Source organism: Parathielavia appendiculata (assembly GCF_033297405.1).
Source record: "Parathielavia appendiculata strain CBS 731.68 unplaced genomic scaffold N657scaffold_1, whole genome shotgun sequence".
NCBI lineage: Eukaryota > Fungi > Ascomycota > Sordariomycetes > Sordariales > Chaetomiaceae > Parathielavia > Parathielavia appendiculata.
In genome coordinates, this window is record NW_026944220.1 from 78,355 (window position 1) to 94,346 (window position 15,992).

At 57.5% G+C, this 15,992-nt stretch overlaps 5 protein-coding genes across 5 annotated transcripts; 3 read left to right on the forward strand and 2 right to left on the reverse strand.

Annotated features, from left to right (window-relative positions):
* Positions 1-61: 61 nt before the first annotated feature.
* N657DRAFT_629229 (SPOC-domain-containing protein) lies at positions 62-2,968 on the forward strand (the record flags this gene model as incomplete). The annotated part of the gene is made up of 3 exons (XM_062790869.1): positions 62-68; positions 217-785; positions 860-2,968. The coding sequence occupies 3 exons, from the start codon at positions 62-64 to the stop codon at positions 2,966-2,968; spliced, it is 2,685 nt and encodes an 894-aa protein (XP_062651816.1).
* Positions 2,969-4,796: 1,828 nt separating this feature from the next.
* N657DRAFT_638448 (mediator of RNA polymerase II transcription subunit 7) lies at positions 4,797-6,357 on the reverse strand. Its single transcript, XM_062791594.1, has 3 exons — positions 5,687-6,357; positions 5,454-5,630; positions 4,797-5,399 (listed from the first exon to the last, which is right to left on the reverse strand). The coding sequence occupies exons 1-3, from the start codon at positions 5,933-5,935 to the stop codon at positions 5,088-5,090; spliced, it is 738 nt and encodes a 245-aa protein (XP_062651817.1). The 5' UTR covers positions 5,936-6,357; the 3' UTR covers positions 4,797-5,087.
* N657DRAFT_638449 (uncharacterized protein) lies at positions 6,268-7,817 on the forward strand. Its single transcript, XM_062791595.1, has one exon. It carries the CDS (start codon positions 6,511-6,513, stop codon positions 7,675-7,677), a length of 1,167 nt encoding a protein of 388 aa, XP_062651818.1. The 5' UTR covers positions 6,268-6,510; the 3' UTR covers positions 7,678-7,817.
* Positions 7,818-7,971: 154 nt separating this feature from the next.
* N657DRAFT_564298 (uncharacterized protein) lies at positions 7,972-9,255 on the reverse strand (the record flags this gene model as incomplete). The annotated part of the gene is made up of 2 exons (XM_062788270.1): positions 7,972-8,499; positions 8,872-9,255. 2 exons carry the CDS (start codon positions 9,253-9,255, stop codon positions 7,972-7,974), a joined length of 912 nt encoding a protein of 303 aa, XP_062651819.1.
* A 1,799-nt stretch (positions 9,256-11,054) lies between these two features.
* N657DRAFT_1409 (uncharacterized protein) lies at positions 11,055-12,459 on the forward strand. Its single transcript, XM_062785932.1, has 3 exons — positions 11,055-11,626; positions 11,792-12,195; positions 12,321-12,459. Exons 1-2 carry the CDS (start codon positions 11,340-11,342, stop codon positions 12,120-12,122), a joined length of 618 nt encoding a protein of 205 aa, XP_062651820.1. The 5' UTR covers positions 11,055-11,339; the 3' UTR covers positions 12,123-12,195; positions 12,321-12,459.
* Positions 12,460-15,992: the final 3,533 nt, after the last annotated feature.

Consider the following 15,992-nt stretch of genomic DNA (forward strand, 5'->3'; position numbering starts at 1 on the left):
AAGCGGTATCCGGCACCCACGCAGTCAAGCAGCCTTTGTTTGGTCCCATCTTGATGCGACAATGTCCGGTAAGCAGCAACAAGAGCGTTGACGTTCTCTGCCAAACCCCCATCCCTATCCCACACGAGAGTCGACTGCATGGACAGCAAGCCAGCGCAATGCCGCCTCTCATTCGCAGCCTTCGCGGGCAGCAGCTAACTAGCAAACCATCACCAGAGCCGGAAACCCGTCGATCCGCCAGGGCCACGAAGGGCCAGCACAAGGCGTTGGAGCAGCTCGACCAGCCCATCGAGGTTCCGAAGCGTCGCGGCACCAAAAAAAGCAAGAAGGCGGCACCCGAGCCAGAAGAACCCGAGGAGGAGATCATTCGCTGCGTCTGCGGCGCGACAGAACAAGATGAAGACTCGGGCGAGCCGTGGATCGCATGCGACCAGTGTGGCGCCTGGCAGCATAACATCTGCATGGGCATGAGCCAGTACACCGAAGATCTGCCCAAGGAGTACTTCTGCGAGCTATGCCGGCCCCAGAACCACAAGGAGCTGCTCGCTGGCATCGCGCACGGCGAGAGGCCGTGGGAAGCCCGCCGCAGAGCGTACGAGGAGGAGAAGGCCGAGAAGAAAAAGAAGGGTCCAAAGAAGGGCAAGAAGCGGACGAGCGATCTCAAGGAGGATGCCTCCCAACATCCGAAGCAGTCTCCACCGCCGCCTCCCGAGGCTAAGAAGGACGCCAGGGCTGTTGGTATGAAGCGCAAGAACGGCGAGGTCCCGCAGGACAAGGAAAGCAAGGTAAGACAGCTGACTCCGATTTCTGACTTTGGGTCGCCCGGCTAATGAACTCGCCAACTCCGGGTCCGTTGCAGAAGATACGCAAAGTCAATGAGACGCGATCCGTTCCTGTGCCAAGCTACTCGCCTCCCGCGGATATTCCTGACAACATCATTGGCCTGCCAGAGGCACGTCAAGGCCCGGCAAAGCTATTATCAAAGTCGTTGGTTGCCTCAATTGGAGTAGCTGAGAAGAATGGCGCCCACCCCTCTGACGGTGTGTCCGTCGCTGACCGTGCGGAGCGGTTCGCCCTGCAGATTGAGCGCGCCGTGCATGACACTCACGCCAACGTGGCGTCATATGCCAGTCAGGTCCGGACACTGGCCTTTAACTTGAAGAGCAACGCCGAGCTCACTATCCGGCTTATTGACCGAACATTGACTCCCCCCATGCTTGCCTCCATGTCAACCGAGGAGCTGGCTTCCAAGGAACTACAGAAAGAAACGGCCGAGATGCGTGCAAGAGCAGAGAAGCAGGCGATTAAGATCACCGAGGATGTCCCACGTGTTCGGCGAACTCATAAAGGGGATGAGATCATTGGGGACGACGGCCTCATCACCAGCGAGGAAGTGCCGTCTGGGCCAGTTGGGCGGCCAAGCGCGCCAAAGAAGGAGCCCAAGGAGGCGCCGGACTCCCTGCCTCAAGCCGGACACCGGCCTTCTGCCGCCGGACTCACGGTGGCCACGCAAAACTCTCCCGCCAGAGCTGATTTCGACCTCAACAAGGTCTTCTCGAGCGTAAAGTCACCGACGCTTCCTCAGGGCCAGCCGCGTGCATCATTTGCAGCCGCGCCAGCCGTCGGGCCTGGAGTGGATCCAGATGTCGATCGACTCTTGGACGACGGCACACAGTCTCCTCCGTACTCACCTAAGGAGGATAACGATCCAGACGTAGTTTGGCGAGGGAACATCATCATGAATACGATTGCCGAAGTCCAAGTCGTCGCCAAGCACATAGGCGGTGCCAACTTGAGCGAGACAATTGGCCTGGCCTGGGACAAGCTCCTCCCTCGGAACCTGACGGTTTGCGGGCGCATCGATGAACAGCAAGCCATTGTTTACCTGTGCGGACTGCGATATAGCTTGCCGACCGATGTCGTGGTTGTCAGCTTGGAACCGACCACGCCGGCAGCGAAGGCATCCATGCAGAAGCTGATCGATTACTTCGTCTCTAAGAAGAGATACGGAGTCGTGGGAGACAAAGGTGTTGCCAATGTCCGCGATACTTATCTCGTCCCTGTGCCCGCCGGCACCGGCAACCAACCCGAGTTCATGATGAACTTGGCGGACAACTTCATTCCTGACACGAGGGAGGAACCGATGTTGCTCTGCGTTATTGTCTATCGCAACGACCCTGAGACCATTCAACGTATCCACGGCACAACAGATCCCAATCACTCCCTGAGGATGCATCAGGCTTTCGCCCAGGGCTCTGGTCCTGTCCCGTCACCTGGAACTCCGACACCCCCTCAGGGAGGGTTCCCGCCTGCAAGCCGGCCGTCAGTCTCAGCACCCGCATTTTCACCAACTTCTCCGCAGGGTCCGTTCCCGCAATACCCGTCGCCTAGGATGGCCGGGCCCGTGTCACAGCCCCAGCCGCCGTCGGCCCCGACTACGCAGGCCGCGAACCAGGCGCCAAACGTGGATGAGTTGCAGCGGCAGGGCGAAGCTATTGCCCGTGAAGTACTTGGCCATCTCATTACCAGCCCGACAGTATCGTTTTTGTTACCGCAGGCGCACGGGATGTCGCGTAGGGAGTGGGAGGTGGTCAGAAACTTCTATGAAAAGGATCCAAGGACCCGGGACGACCTGCCGTATCTCAGCGCCGTCCTGGAGAAAGAGGGACAGCAGCAGAGGCAGCCCTCGCAACCTCAGCCTGCGCCCCAGGCTCAAGCGCTGCCGCAATCCCTCACTCATCAACAGAACCGCCCGCAACCCCAACACATGCCACCCCAACCTCAGCCCCAGCATCAACCGCATCATCAACATCAGCCCCACCATCCTCCGCATCCTGCACGCAACACTCCTATCCCGCCGCCTCCGATCCCTCCAGCCGCTGCCGCCGGACCCCCAAGGCAAACACCCATCCCACCGCCGCCCATCCCGCCGCAAGCAACGGCGAATTCTGGGGCCCCGCCGGTGTAGAGGGCCGGTCAACGGGGTGGAGGTGCTGAAGTTGGATCCGTTCCTTGCCCGGCTCAAGGCCAGGCCCTGGGTCCGCCTTCTCGCGAGCTGGATGCCTTACTGTCACAGCCCCGCCGACGGGTGTTTCGTCTGCCTCCCATGAACCAAGCATCACATCAACCACATCGTCCATCTCAGCCAGGCAGAGTCAGTCTCTATCTACGTCGCCTGCTCCATCTGCTCCTTCACTCCCGAGCCGTCAACTCTCCCACCGCTTGGGAGTCGACCGCAAGGAGTCCCACCAAGCAAAAGACCGGTCCGGTCCGCGTTTTTCTGAACGCCTGTAGGAAATCCGCAATCGGTTCTTGGAATCAACCCCGAGTTTACCTCGTCTCCATACCTACAACGCTCCACCCATTTGCGACTCGCCCAAACCAGCACCATCAACGCGAACCAGCACCACCATGCCACTCCCCGTCCAACCTGTTTGCATTGTCCCCCAAGCCCGCTCACCCGCTTCAAGAAACGAAGCCCTTCACGTCCACGTTCGAAATGTCCACGTTCAAGACGCGCACACCTTGTCCCCCTTCATCTCCACCTACTAACCGTGTCACGCTGACGGGTGGCCCTGGGTACACGCACCCCTACAGTCCTCGAATACCGTCCAGCCTACAGCGCTCCTTCACACCAAGCGAGCCGCTGGCCCTGCCGTCGCGTGTGCAGGCGCCGGCGCAGCGGTCGATTCTTCGACAAGGCTGCGCATCCGTCACGTCGGTCGCCTCTGTTGTCGCCGCCGACGAGTCCGCCGCGCGTGGAGTCGAGGAGTCGGCCTGGTCCTGGTCCTGGTCCTGATCTTGATCTTGATCTAGGCTGTGAATTAGTGTCTGGATCTAGGTATAAATCTCGGTCTCCGCCTGCGGCTCGCTGTTCTGGTGGTGGCATTGACGGGTGGAGGCGGGCGGTGTGCAGGGCTGGCAGTGGGGGTGCCAAGCTTTGTCTATGTTTCGATTGTATTTCACTTGGGGCTGCGAGCGTTGTACTTGATGATGCCAGTGAGAGTCGTCGAAGTAACTCTGGGCCGGAGGAGGAGGATGAGGAGGACGCTATCATCGAGGCTGTTCTGGACGATGCGGTGGATTTGCAGGCTTGGGATTTCGATGAGTCAAGTTCTGGTGACAGTCTGGATTTCGGTGCCTCTCCTTCTTGCGAGAGAGACAAGGAGGATGAGCGATGTTGGGTTTTCGTGGGTTCCAATTGTGGTTACTCAACGAACGAAGAAGATGGTGAGGAGGAAGATGCCGGGAAGAACGATGCTGGCGATGGGGTGGGTGAGCAGTTATGGGTTCTTGGGGATTCAGATTCCGGTTATTCAACCAAGGAAGAGGGGGAGCCGGAGCGCTCTGGCGTGGGTCTGGAGGGGCGTTCTTGGGAAGCGGTCGACTCTGGATTTCATTCAGAATCTGATCTATCTCATGAACAACATTTAGATGATGCGTTTGAGGATTTGACTCGGGAGGTATTCAGCATCACTCTAAGGCTTTCGGGGCAGGGAGAAGATTATGTTGAGGGTGGAAGCGGGTGATATTACGCCTGGGTTTCACCTTTCCGTTTTCCACTTTCTTCTTTTCCTTGTATTTCCACTTCTCTGTCTGTTCTTTTTGGCTCCTCCCTCTTAGGAAGGGGCAGCGGTGTTCTCCAGCAATTGAGGTGCAAAGCGGGCGGACGCTTCTTGCGTTGGACAGGGCTGCCGGACGATAGCGGCTCAGGTCTTCGCCGCTATATGGGCTTGGTGGCGGGTCTCTCCACTTCTTTCGTACTTTCGCTACTCCTGTAACTTGTCTTTATCTGGAGCAGCGGAATAGGGCTTGGATTTGAGAGATCGTGGCGAACCAAGGTTTCGTAGGTACATATTGTATGGATCACCAGCACCAACCTCATGGCTGTTGCCAAAAACAGTCTCGTGATCAATGCCAACGGGAGTGTTTGTTCCATTCTGATTACCTGAGACTGTGGTGTGGCTTTGGGTCTGATCGGTGTTGTGTTGCGCGATTGGCTTACTCCTGATAATCTGTGGATTTCCTCTCTACCATTTCCATCCAGTTTGAATCCGTACCCAAACGCCGCCTCGATTTCATGGGTATCACACGAAGTCGTCGCGAAGCTCGCCCCACACTGCATCATCCCACTCCTGCTTCTGCCTCAATCTTGGGACACCGATAGTCTCCTCGGCGTCTGCATCCAACTGTGGCAACTGAATGCTGGCCAGTCCCTCAATCGTGCGCTTCGCCTTGTCCACCACGCTCCGAATCCCTGCCGTCTCAGCGCGCATTTGGTCGCCGTGGGCGTTCATAAGCTGAATCAGCTGCTCGCGGGCGTGGTGGGGGCGGTACTCGTTGAGGGTGTGGTGAAAGTTGAGCAACAGGATTTTTATGTCTTGGACTTTCTCCGCGGCCTGGCAGGTCGTGGTCAGTCTTATCGATCAGGTTCAGGTAAAACGGAGACCCACATGCGCCGGATTATGGCCCATGAGACCGATCAGCTCGAGGTAACTGAGCATGAGCGACTTGACGAGCTTTTTTAACTGAAAGCCGCGATCGAGATGGCTGCTGTCCCTGTCTACCTCGGGCGTGGGCCCTAGGCGCTGGATGCCGGCGTCCTCCAGGGTCTGAAGGGTTTCTGTGAGCTGGGCTCATGTTAGCGCACGGCTACATAGCAGCAGGACGATGAGAAGCCGCCCACAGTTTCGGGCTCGCTGAATAACCTCCATGTTCCCTCAGCTGGCTCGGGCGGTGGTTGAAGGTTGGCAAGCTCTTGCGGGACTTTGGGGATGTGCGCGATGGCATCAGTACTGAGGCCCTGCTGATGGGCGTAGTCTTCCTTGACGCTGTTATAGCGCTCCAGATTCTCGGGGGTGAAGGACTTCCAAAAGGGGGGCGGATCCGGCCAGAGCGCCGTTACTCTCGTCGGGTCATCCTCGTTGTTGTCCATTGCGCGTCGTCCGCCTATTGGTCTGGTTTGTTCTGACGGCGAAAGAGAGGTCGCAATAAACTTCAGATTTTCATGTCTGGGGCATCGAAGATGCTGCCATCCTTTGCTGCAGGACGGTCAAGTCCTTCCGGTCGGCAGGCAGTGCGAAAGAAGATTATGTCGGAAGTTTTAGGTTCTTGGAGATGGTGACAGTGATGCACTGTAGAGCCGTGAATGTAAAAACCGAACCCTTGCGACTGTGGCCGAAGCTTATCCCTGCACAAGTGGCTGCAACCGTTCAGTGTGGGGCAACTGAGCTCCCTTTGTGGCTGAGATGACTTCAGTGCCACCACGGGGCCCAACGCTTCAACACTCCTAACAAACAATGAAATAACTAATCAAAGTATGGGGTTTAGGGTCATTGATCGTTCCAAGGCCTGTACTCGCCGTTTGAACAAGCATTCTGACGCGAATTACCGCCAGTTCTGACGAAACAGATTAAATCGGCCCCTCGATTCCCTGCAGGACACAGGGTTGCATCGCCCTCGACCATCCCAGTCCTACTTACTACCGTACCGTTCCGATACAATTCCATTATGGCCGATGTGCGCGCCCTCCTACGGCAACAGCGCGTCGCGCGCCGCATAGAGCACCCGCATGCTGCATACTCGGACGCCGGCAAGCTCATGTGCACCGTGTGCAACGAGCACGTCAAGACTGAGTTGCTCTGGGACGGCCATCTGAAGAGCACTGGCCACCGACAACGGCTGCAGACCCTACACCAAGAGTCAGTGAAGAAGGGGGCCAATGGATACGCCGGGTTCGTGGACGAAACCGCAGACCGAGATGGCCCGGCGGCCCGGTCGAACAAGCGGAAGCTGGCCGATGCAGAAGACGACAATATGGCCGACCACGAACCCGAATCACCCCGAAGTAAACGTAGCAAAGCCAACGCTCCGTCCCCAGAGTCACCGCAACTCGAGACAGGGGCGACACCGGCAAAGAAAGATGGCGGCAGCAAGTCAGGAAAACCGACAACACCGCCTCTGGGCCGCCGAATATCTGGCACCCCTACCATCGGCGTCGAGATGCAAATTCCGTCGCGTCCGGCGACCCCCAGCAGCGGTGGTACACCAGTCGTTACCACTCCCAAGGCAGCACCCATCGGCCGGTCACCGTTGATACCGGACGCGCTAGCAATGCCGGAACAACAGGCGCCCGCGACAGCGCCATCAGCAGCAACCGCGGACTCACAACCGGCAGCCGACACGACAACATCAGCACGGGCAGAGATTACCGACGACGTATGGGCCGCATTCGAGGCAGATCTGATTCACGGTTCGGCAGCAGCTAGCAGCGCCAAGCCATCAGCCGCCGCAGCGCTGGAAAGCGATGCGGTCATCTCGGCGCCGGCCATGAGCGCAGCCGAGCTAGCAGCCAAGTCAGAGGAGGAGGAGAGGGCGAGGCGGCGGGCGCTGGTGGATATCCAGATCGAGGATGAGAAGGAGGACGCGACACGGGCGTTGGAAGACGAGTTTGACGTCATGGAGGAGCTCGAGGCGAGGGCAAGGAGGCTGCGGGAAAGGAGGGAAGCATTGAGGGTTCAAAGTAATGGCGGGGTTGCCCCTGCCGCTGCAACAGATGGTGAAGCCAAGGGCTTTGCGCCAGGCAAGGAGAATGGTACTGTGGAAGAGGACGAGGAAGGTGACGAGGACGACGAGGACGATGAGGACGACTGGGATAGTTTCCGGTTCCGTGCATAAAGATGGTGGTCCAACGTCTACATCTGTTCTTGAATGTGGCTTGGTTTAGGAAACGGGCTGTACCCATTACTTGTGCTTATCACGGTACGTCCTTTAATATGCCAGCGCCTGAGGGCTGCTATAAGCATCTATTCGTCACACTCATATGGTTTCGCATATCCTTTCCAATGCCCCTCCCCATCCCCAGTCGGTTGTCGATCCGTTCCCAAAGCATCACCGAAGCACTAAACGCCAACATCCCTACCCATCCAAGCAAGAACCTTAAACGCATATGCAACAAATCAGCATCCACCCTCATACCTCCCCCCTGGCCACCCTCTCCCAGTATCTCCTCAACCTCCAGACCCTCCCGACACCAGCCCGTTCCTCCCGCCGCCTAACCCCCTCCTCTCTCTTCACAACCTCCCCCTTCCAAACATTCCCAATCCACTCCCTCAGCAGATCCTTCACCCTCTCCCTCTCGACCGCTCTCTTCCTCGCCACCAGCGCCGGCGCGACCACCGCCCCACCCCCTCCTCCTCCTTTCTTCGTCTTGGACGCAGAGCAGGGGAGACACTCGGGCGGGAGCACGCACCGCTCGACGAGCGTCTCGGCCGACGGGCGGCGTGCGAGCTGCCGCGCGAGGCGGATCGAGGTTAGCTTGCGCGCGAGCCGGCGCGAGGCGAAGGCAGTGTGGGTCAGCACGATGGAGCGACGGATCAGGTCGGCGAGGGACGGCCGCGCAGGGGAGGTGAGTAGGGGCGGAAGGAGGGCGCGCGTTCGGCGGAGGCGGGCGTGGTGAAGGTAGGGGGCTAAGGAGAGGGTGCGGAGGCGGTGGGAGGTCTGTTTTGGTTTGGGTCAGATTTGGTGGTTAGCTTGGTTGTTTTATTACAAGGGGGTGAGAGTGTACTGGGATGAGGTGGCGATCAGGGGTTTGTGGTGGTGGTGGGGTCACTCGTTTGGAGAAGGGTACAGTACTTTCGAGAAGAAAGGTATGTCTTGGGATACACAAGGTCCACAGAGCACTCAAAGCGGATCGAGAGGTGCAAAGGTATTCCATGGCCCCTGGTGCACTAAGGGAGAGGGAGGAAAGACGTTCGGACCTACCCGAGAGGTTGCCAACAGATCACACACTTCGAGGTACCCCAGGATATGAAAGAGCACTTCGTTCGGCAGGTCAAGCAGACGGGTTGGAGTACCACGTTGCGATGTCACTTGGTCCATGCCGAGAGCGTTCAAGTTTTCGCCAGGGAAACGAGATGCGGAAGGAGTCTGGATCATCGACGAGTTGGACGCGTTTGTCGACATTCTGCAGACCGTTGCTGAGGTTTCCGCGGAAATGTCTTCTCTCCACTCTCCTGTCGTGGCTGCACACGTTCGAGCATCATGGCTTCTTGGGATCAGCGAGCAGCCGCTGTTCCCAGGAGCTGACAATTCAATGCTTTCGGCCCGGAAACCTGATATTGAAAGCCTCGCGGTCTTGGCGATGAGCTGGACAGCATCGGCTGAGTTTAGATTGGCACCTTCGCCGTCAGCATCTTGGTCCTCGAATGAACGCCAGTCCAGCTGTTGCCCGGCTTGCATGACTGATAACGCCATGGCCGATCGAAACTGATCGGGCGGCGCCGCCATCTTTCTCGAAGTGGCCGCCTGCTTCCGGTCCCACTCCCCTGCGATGATCTGGCAACGCACGCCGTGTCCAGCGCAGCAGAAGCCACTTCGGCTTGCTACTTCGGTGAAGTGTGCCCTCTGGGTTGGCAGTGCTCTTCCACAGGCGCGATTCGGTTATGCGGTGTATGACCCAGCCGTGGCCCGTTTTCCAGAATCGCGTTCACTCAATCCTATGAGCAGTCGCCCAACCGCGGGAAGTCAGCTCCGGGGATGACGGGCGCCACGGTGCTTTGCCGGCAAGGCGCGTCGAGCGTGTAGGATATGGCGGGTGAGGTTGCTCGGTGCGGCTAGAGTGTTTCGCGTCAAGCAAGGCTGGGTGGCCGCCGATATGGCCGCGCAGAACTCAACAAATTGGTGCCCTGGTTGGGCGTCGACACGAGGATCTGCCTTGCCAAATCGAGGGAAATTGTTGATTGTGCGAGATAGTGGTGGTGGTGACTGCTTAGATCACAAGGGGCCGGCAGAAGCTGTCGTCGAGGGGATCAATAAGGCAACAGCCCCTGGACAACAGAATGTTGCAGACGGGAGAATCTCGCCCAGTTACAGTAAAAAGAGATGCACAGAATCAGGACTTGCATTCCCAATCCATACATCGCCCTACTACCTTATGTAAGGTAGGCAACAATCTGGAGGATGATGCTTCAAGCTGGCGAGGTAGGCACGACGGGAGGGATGTTGTCCACGGATTACGCAAGGCGAGACGGCGCAAGGGGCAATCACGAGACACATGGCGCCAGATCCGGCGGCAGGCACGGAGCCCCGGGACTGTGTGGCTTGGACGTGACATTGTAGTCATCTGTCATTGCAGCCTCTTCCCGTTTGCAGGAGCCGTCAAAGTGCAAGCCGTAGACATGTTCGAAACCCGACTAGAACAGTCTTGCGCGTATAACCTTGGGAAATCAGGTTCCCTCGGTCAAGGTGGAAATTATCCGACTCGATCGATGTTCTTGGTAAGGTATCGTAAATGCACAGTGTGGGGCTCTAAGAAGGAACGATGAGCATCGCGGGGTTCGATGGCAACCTGGAACTTAGCAACTGCCTCGACTCAAGTCTGCCGCACTTGGTCGCGGCAAATTCATCGTGTCACCCGATTTGAGACTCGGACTGAAATTGCCAGCAGTGGACGAGGTAGTTGAAGAGCACATCAGAAATATATCTATCTCGCTCGAGTTTCTCTTCGTTTGGATCCGGACACCCGCGCATCGCGCGGCTACAGCCCCACTGGTTTCCTAGATCCATGCTCGCCTTGCGATGATGCGCGTCTTCCTGCTTGCAGCGTCCAGGGGGCATCTGCAGGGGCTCGCAGGATTGTGCGGGGCTCGAAAGCAAAGGTCCAGCTGTTTCGCAGCACATTCCACCACCCGAGAGATGCATTTGGTGAGAGCCTTCCGCGAAAACCTGGACTAAGGTGCTGCTGCTACTGCTACTGCTGCCATGCACTGCTGGTGCGGGTATGCACTGTGCTGCGTCCTGTCATTACAATCTCTCCAAAAGGGCAGGTAATTCCACATCCTGCGTTGGTCACCAGCTTGGAGTTGAAACCGTGACAACTAACATCGCCAGCTATCTCGAGGTGTGCACCATGGATCTCGATTTCGTATGGCGTCCTTAGCTGGTTGATGCCCAAGGTTGCCAGTGTTCTACCCCAAGGTCACAACCAGCCCTCCCGAGCCTGTCGCCCCGCCGTCAACAAAGTATGATGCTGGATCGGCGGGGCTGGCCTCAAGAGCTGCGGCCACGGCCGTCTTATCACTTCCAGCCTTGCCTGTTCAGGAACGGGGGGCCGCCGTAATCAGCTCAACGGATTCATTGCAACAGACTCCAGCCTGGTGCCGTGACGAGCCGTCCGTCTTGGTGCTGTCGTGTTCATCGCACCTTGGGCAACCTCGAATTTTTGTTGAGGCCCGGTTCCGCCAACCATCCCCGGTCGACATGCCTACGGAGCCACGAGATGTTGAGCCTTGATCGAAGACGAATTCTTTAGGCCGCTAGGAATCTCAAAACCATCTCTGATGCTGCTATCCCACCGAGTCGTAAGGCAATCGACCGAAGCATGTAGAGTGGCCAACATGGGGCACGGGTACCTCCAAGGGGTCTTGCACGGTCAGAGCTTCTCGAAACAGATCGGACGCCTCCCGCGACGAAACGAACAACTGGAACTGACAGTTGAGTGCCGAGGCTCGCTTGAAAGCGCTGCATATTCAGCAGTTTCTTCCGCACGAACCTTTTTCCGCCGGCGATCTATCGACGCTCGTGGGTCTGGCCTGTTGTTTGTCTGGCCGGCATCCCCCAAATCGAGGTCAGCCAATAGAGACGTCCACCAGGGCCCTTTGAGGCTGTTCCCAAAACACACCCTCCCGCTCCCGCCCTCCCGAGATGGCCCTTGTTGCATCCCTGTTTCTGAGTTCTGAGTCGATCGCTTCAGCCCGTGGCCTCGAGCTAATCCAGCTCCCCTGTCCCCCAGTATCAACGTCACCAAGAATTTGATATCCATTGCCATTGCGCACCACTTCAGCCGCGACCCTCACCGCCACAGGACAGACAATTTCGGATGTTGTCGATACCCGACGGCATCGCTACGGCTCAGCAACTATTGGTTGCAGAAAGCACGATGGCTCAGGACAACTTTGTTGGTTTGGGCGCGTTGTTGGATTCAGACGCGCTTAAACAGGATGACTCCTAGAAGCGTTTTCACATGGCCGGATTGGCGATGCCGCAGAGCTCGAGAACTACGGTTTATCAGCTTGTCAAACGCTGCTAACCTGATATCCACCATATTCACTTGTCGAACTTAGCCACAGTCTGGCACAGAGTTCTCGGAGCAATACTTGCCGCTGCAACGTATCAAAGGCGGACCAGCCACCAACCGTAAGTGAACAGAGCACAATATGCTTGAGTGAAACGGTGGTGATCACCCTGCCAAAGGGACCGGCCCGCTCCCGCTCCTGGAACTTCGGCTGTTTGAATCAAGAAGGATTGAATGGATCAAACAGATTTACATCCCATCTTCGCCGCCGACCGGAGCAAGCGTGGCCCATCACCCCAACTGGCCGCTTCAACGGCCATGTTTACATCACCCTCTGCTTTTCGCTTCCAGACCCACCCGGCCGCCTCGATGGCCGCGACAACCACATTGATTCATCGCGCTACTCATCATATCCTTCCGCTGCCAGATTTCATACCCGTGTTGCAAGCTGTGCTTGTGGCGCAGCGGTCTGGTCTGCCTTTGCCGGTTATCCCTCCTCACCCGGGCCATTTGCGGCAGCTCCTCTGACCCGGACGCAGCCCAGCGACATGTTTCAGTTTCAATCAAAATGCGGCCGCCTGTTCGCTCGGCAAAAGAATGCTGGTAATGGCAAATTCAGCTACCCCGGACATCGGCCGCTCAAGAGGCACCCTGGCCGTACGGCTCGCCCTCGGTGGCAAGGAGCAGAGGAAGGTCGGAACATCCGGGAGGTGGCCCGGACATGATGCTGCCCAGCCTGTCAGGTTAGCAGCCTTGTCAGGCCTCGGTGACTTGTATTATCCCGCTTGCATCACCGCACAGGAAGCAAGGTGAAGTGTAAGTCACCGCCCCCATGGTGACCCGACCGACAAACTAGGCCACTCATTCAATCCTAACCGGTACGGCTCCATCCTGTTTTACGCCCTGGCAAAAGCAGGCAGCCGCAGCCTTCAATGGAATGCTGACTTCATGGCAGAGCGACTTCCATCTCTGGCGTCCCCAATCCGTGCCGGCTTTGGCCTGTTCCGCTGCGGCCCAGCCACACACAAGAACCCGATTATACTTGGTCGTTTATCGGGCTTGTCGACGATCACGACCTGCCTTCCCTGTGACGTACGCACGGATCTTGCAGGACCGGCGGCCGGCTGGCAAGTAGGCCAGGTGCTGTGTATGGTGCCCTGAATGGCCTGGTCAGTTTGGAGCCATGTACCATGGACGACGCGGGGATCGGCTAACCCTGCAGGTATAGAAGGTTGAAGGATGTTCCAGAAGTCACCGAGACAAGCACTGAGCTGCCCATTCGATCCGATCACAGCCCGGCACACCATCCAACCACGCCTCTGGACAAACCACCCCCCGGAGGGGCGAAACTCGACAAGAACCAGGACGGTTGCTGGCTACTCACGAGCCGCCACGTCGCATATGCCGCTCACTAACCACCCGCCATCAAGGCGAGCGGGTCGCTGTGGAGTTATTCCGGGGCCCTTCTGAGCACATCGCTCGAACCACATCGCGAGTCAGCAGCTGTGCGGGCGGGGCTGATGCCCTCGAAATGGAGGACAGTTCATGTGAGAACAAACTCCTGCGAGCCTATGCTGCTTAACGGTTGCTGGCTGTGTCACTCTGGCAGCAGAAGCGGAGCATCGTTGCACCCGAAAAAATTATTGGTCTTCCAAAATGGCATCCAGTGGGTCAAGTCATCTGTTCAACCTTGGAAACCTACATCTCATGGAGCGTATCGTTTCCTTAGGCTGTAGATTTCTCATAATGGATACCCTTGGCCTGTCTGTGTTTCCGCATGGTAGCGGCAACAGGGCAGGCCGTGACGCCACGATCAATCGATCACGACGACAAACCTCCTGTGAGGCGCTCTCTTACCCGAACCAATTACAACAGCAATAGAACAGGAGCGCAGGTGAGAATGTCTAAGTAGGCGGCAGGGTGACGAAGACGGAATGCGGGTTCACCTGCACCTGGCCATTCCAATACAGGGCTCCTTTCCGAGTGGCTTCTGCTTGTAGATCCAGTCTGCAAGAGCAACCGGAATTTAACCAAACCTGAACCGGGAGATAAGGTGGTCGGAGGTGCAAAAGTTGTGACTGGAGACAGATTTCGCGGCAGCTCTCCATATCCAACTTTGTCCCTGCCGAGCAGAGAGCTTCGCTCTTGACAGTTACAAAGCCCATCACCGGCATTCCAATCTGCTTAGGAACGGGCTGTTCGGCTCGGCCAAGTCAGGAGAATACTCTCGAACCCGATCAACGCCAAGGGTCGTTTCGGTTACACCCCTGGGGTCTGGTGGACCAGAGGAAACAATCAACTACGTCCGCTTTCTGCCACCTACCGTCCTCGATTTTACAGCAAGGAAAGATAACTTTCTGTTTTCTATCCTGTTTGGTGACGGCCGGTTTCCTTGGTTCAAACGACCGCCCCTCCCCGAATACCCGGCCCAAGCTGCGGCCAGTTGCTACCACCCGTGGGCCACGAAACAGGTCTGGCCGGGGCACCCGCAAGTTGGGTAGATCCTCGGCAATCCGCAATGCCAGAGTTTTCAGAGTTAGACAGCGGGGTCTCGAAAGAGGGGAATCCATATCGTTGAGTACAAAACCAGGCATCACCGGCTTGCCATTGGGCTCTGATTTTCCCTGCAAGCCACGGGCCGCTACAACACGACCAGCCCCAGGGTCAGTGACGGGGGAAAACGCGTTTTACACGCAGGAATTACCGCGTGGGCTGGGGAAAGAGGGGGAACAGTGGTAGACAAAGCAGAGCTTCTCTCATTTCCCCCATGCAACGTAGGGCTGGCACCGAACCCCAAGCCAATGGCACACTGCTCGATATAAGAAAAGCGCGACTTGTACTGCACTTACATACACAGATCCACCCACCTCGTGGTCAGATTTCTGTTCGGTTTCCTTGGCCCAGCCCTGCCAGTACGTCTGGGGTGTCTGTAAGTACTGGTACCTATGTAGACGCGGTGGGGAACTCGTTCGTGCGCGTGTGTCTGCTCAATACCCCTGGATAATGAGCCCTTGCAACGACGTGGCTCCTATGGGAGCCATGCATACTCAGATGGGCACCCAGGTGTCGGCCACGGAAAACGGGGCTAATCTGCCGAGCCAAGGGTAGCATCGCTGCATGTTTACCCCATGTCGCCCCCGGACAGGCACACTCTGTGCTCGACGTGTGATTTCGAGCGTGATTGACGATGGACCAGCCGTGGGGACGTCAATGTGGAGGATACCTCATTCTCGGAGAAGGTCAGGGGTAGGAATGGTCAGAGTCCCGGCCGGCTTGGAGTTGATGAGCTGGATAACCTTCTTCACTTTACCGTTTTATCCTTGACTGTCCTCTTTTACGCCGCGTTGCCTGCATGGGAATGTTGTTCATGAACTCTTTCCTCACCCCCTTGAGGAGTGGAAGGAGACGACAGCACGCCCGAGTATAAGAGCTGTCCAGACCCTCGCGATCATAGGCCCCAAGCCGCTCCACGACCTTCAACGACGCCCAGTGGGATGATATCACGATTTGGCTTCTGAAAAACACTCCATTGACTCCACGGCAAAGTCACGACGAGGACGTACGAAGACGACCCCATACCTCACGGGCTGCCGAACTTCAACGACACCAACTCGCTGGATACCAAACCGTGTTCCTGGCGCGCGAGTGTCCACACGCTGTGTCGTTAGTCGCCGGCAAGCCTCCAGGCTTCCATCTTACGGGGTGAGTCAACAGAAGTTTGTAACATGAAGATCACGCCGGGCGGCTGCTGTGGTACCCAAGGAGCGGCATCACCAGCAAGAAGATGAAAAGGGGGGAACAGGTGCTGACCCGGCGTGTTATTTGATAGGTATCCCGGACTCGACCAGGGACCGGCCTTCAACGAAAACGGTCCGACCTCTTTCGTCTCCCGCCCTCGACTCGCGTGCCTCGACCGGGT

Bases quoted from the DNA above. Each gene is read 5' to 3' on its own strand.
- N657DRAFT_638448 (XM_062791594.1), bottom strand. From the start codon at position 5,935: ATGGACAACAACGAGGATGACCCGACGAGAGTAACGGCGCTCTGGCCG. The intron at 5,631-5,686 runs GTGGGCGGCTTC...ACATGAGCCCAG, and splicing joins TATTCAGCGAGCCCGAAACT to CTCACAGAAACCCTTCAGAC. The intron at 5,400-5,453 runs GTGGGTCTCCGT...ACGACCTGCCAG, and splicing joins TGGGCCATAATCCGGCGCAT to GCCGCGGAGAAAGTCCAAGA.
- N657DRAFT_638449 (XM_062791595.1), top strand. From the start codon at position 6,511: ATGGCCGATGTGCGCGCCCTCCTACGGCAACAGCGCGTCGCGCGCCGC.
- N657DRAFT_1409 (XM_062785932.1), top strand. From the start codon at position 11,340: ATGCTGCTATCCCACCGAGTCGTAAGGCAATCGACCGAAGCATGTAGA. The intron at 11,627-11,791 runs GTCAGCCAATAG...CCTGTCCCCCAG, and splicing joins CCGGCATCCCCCAAATCGAG to TATCAACGTCACCAAGAATT.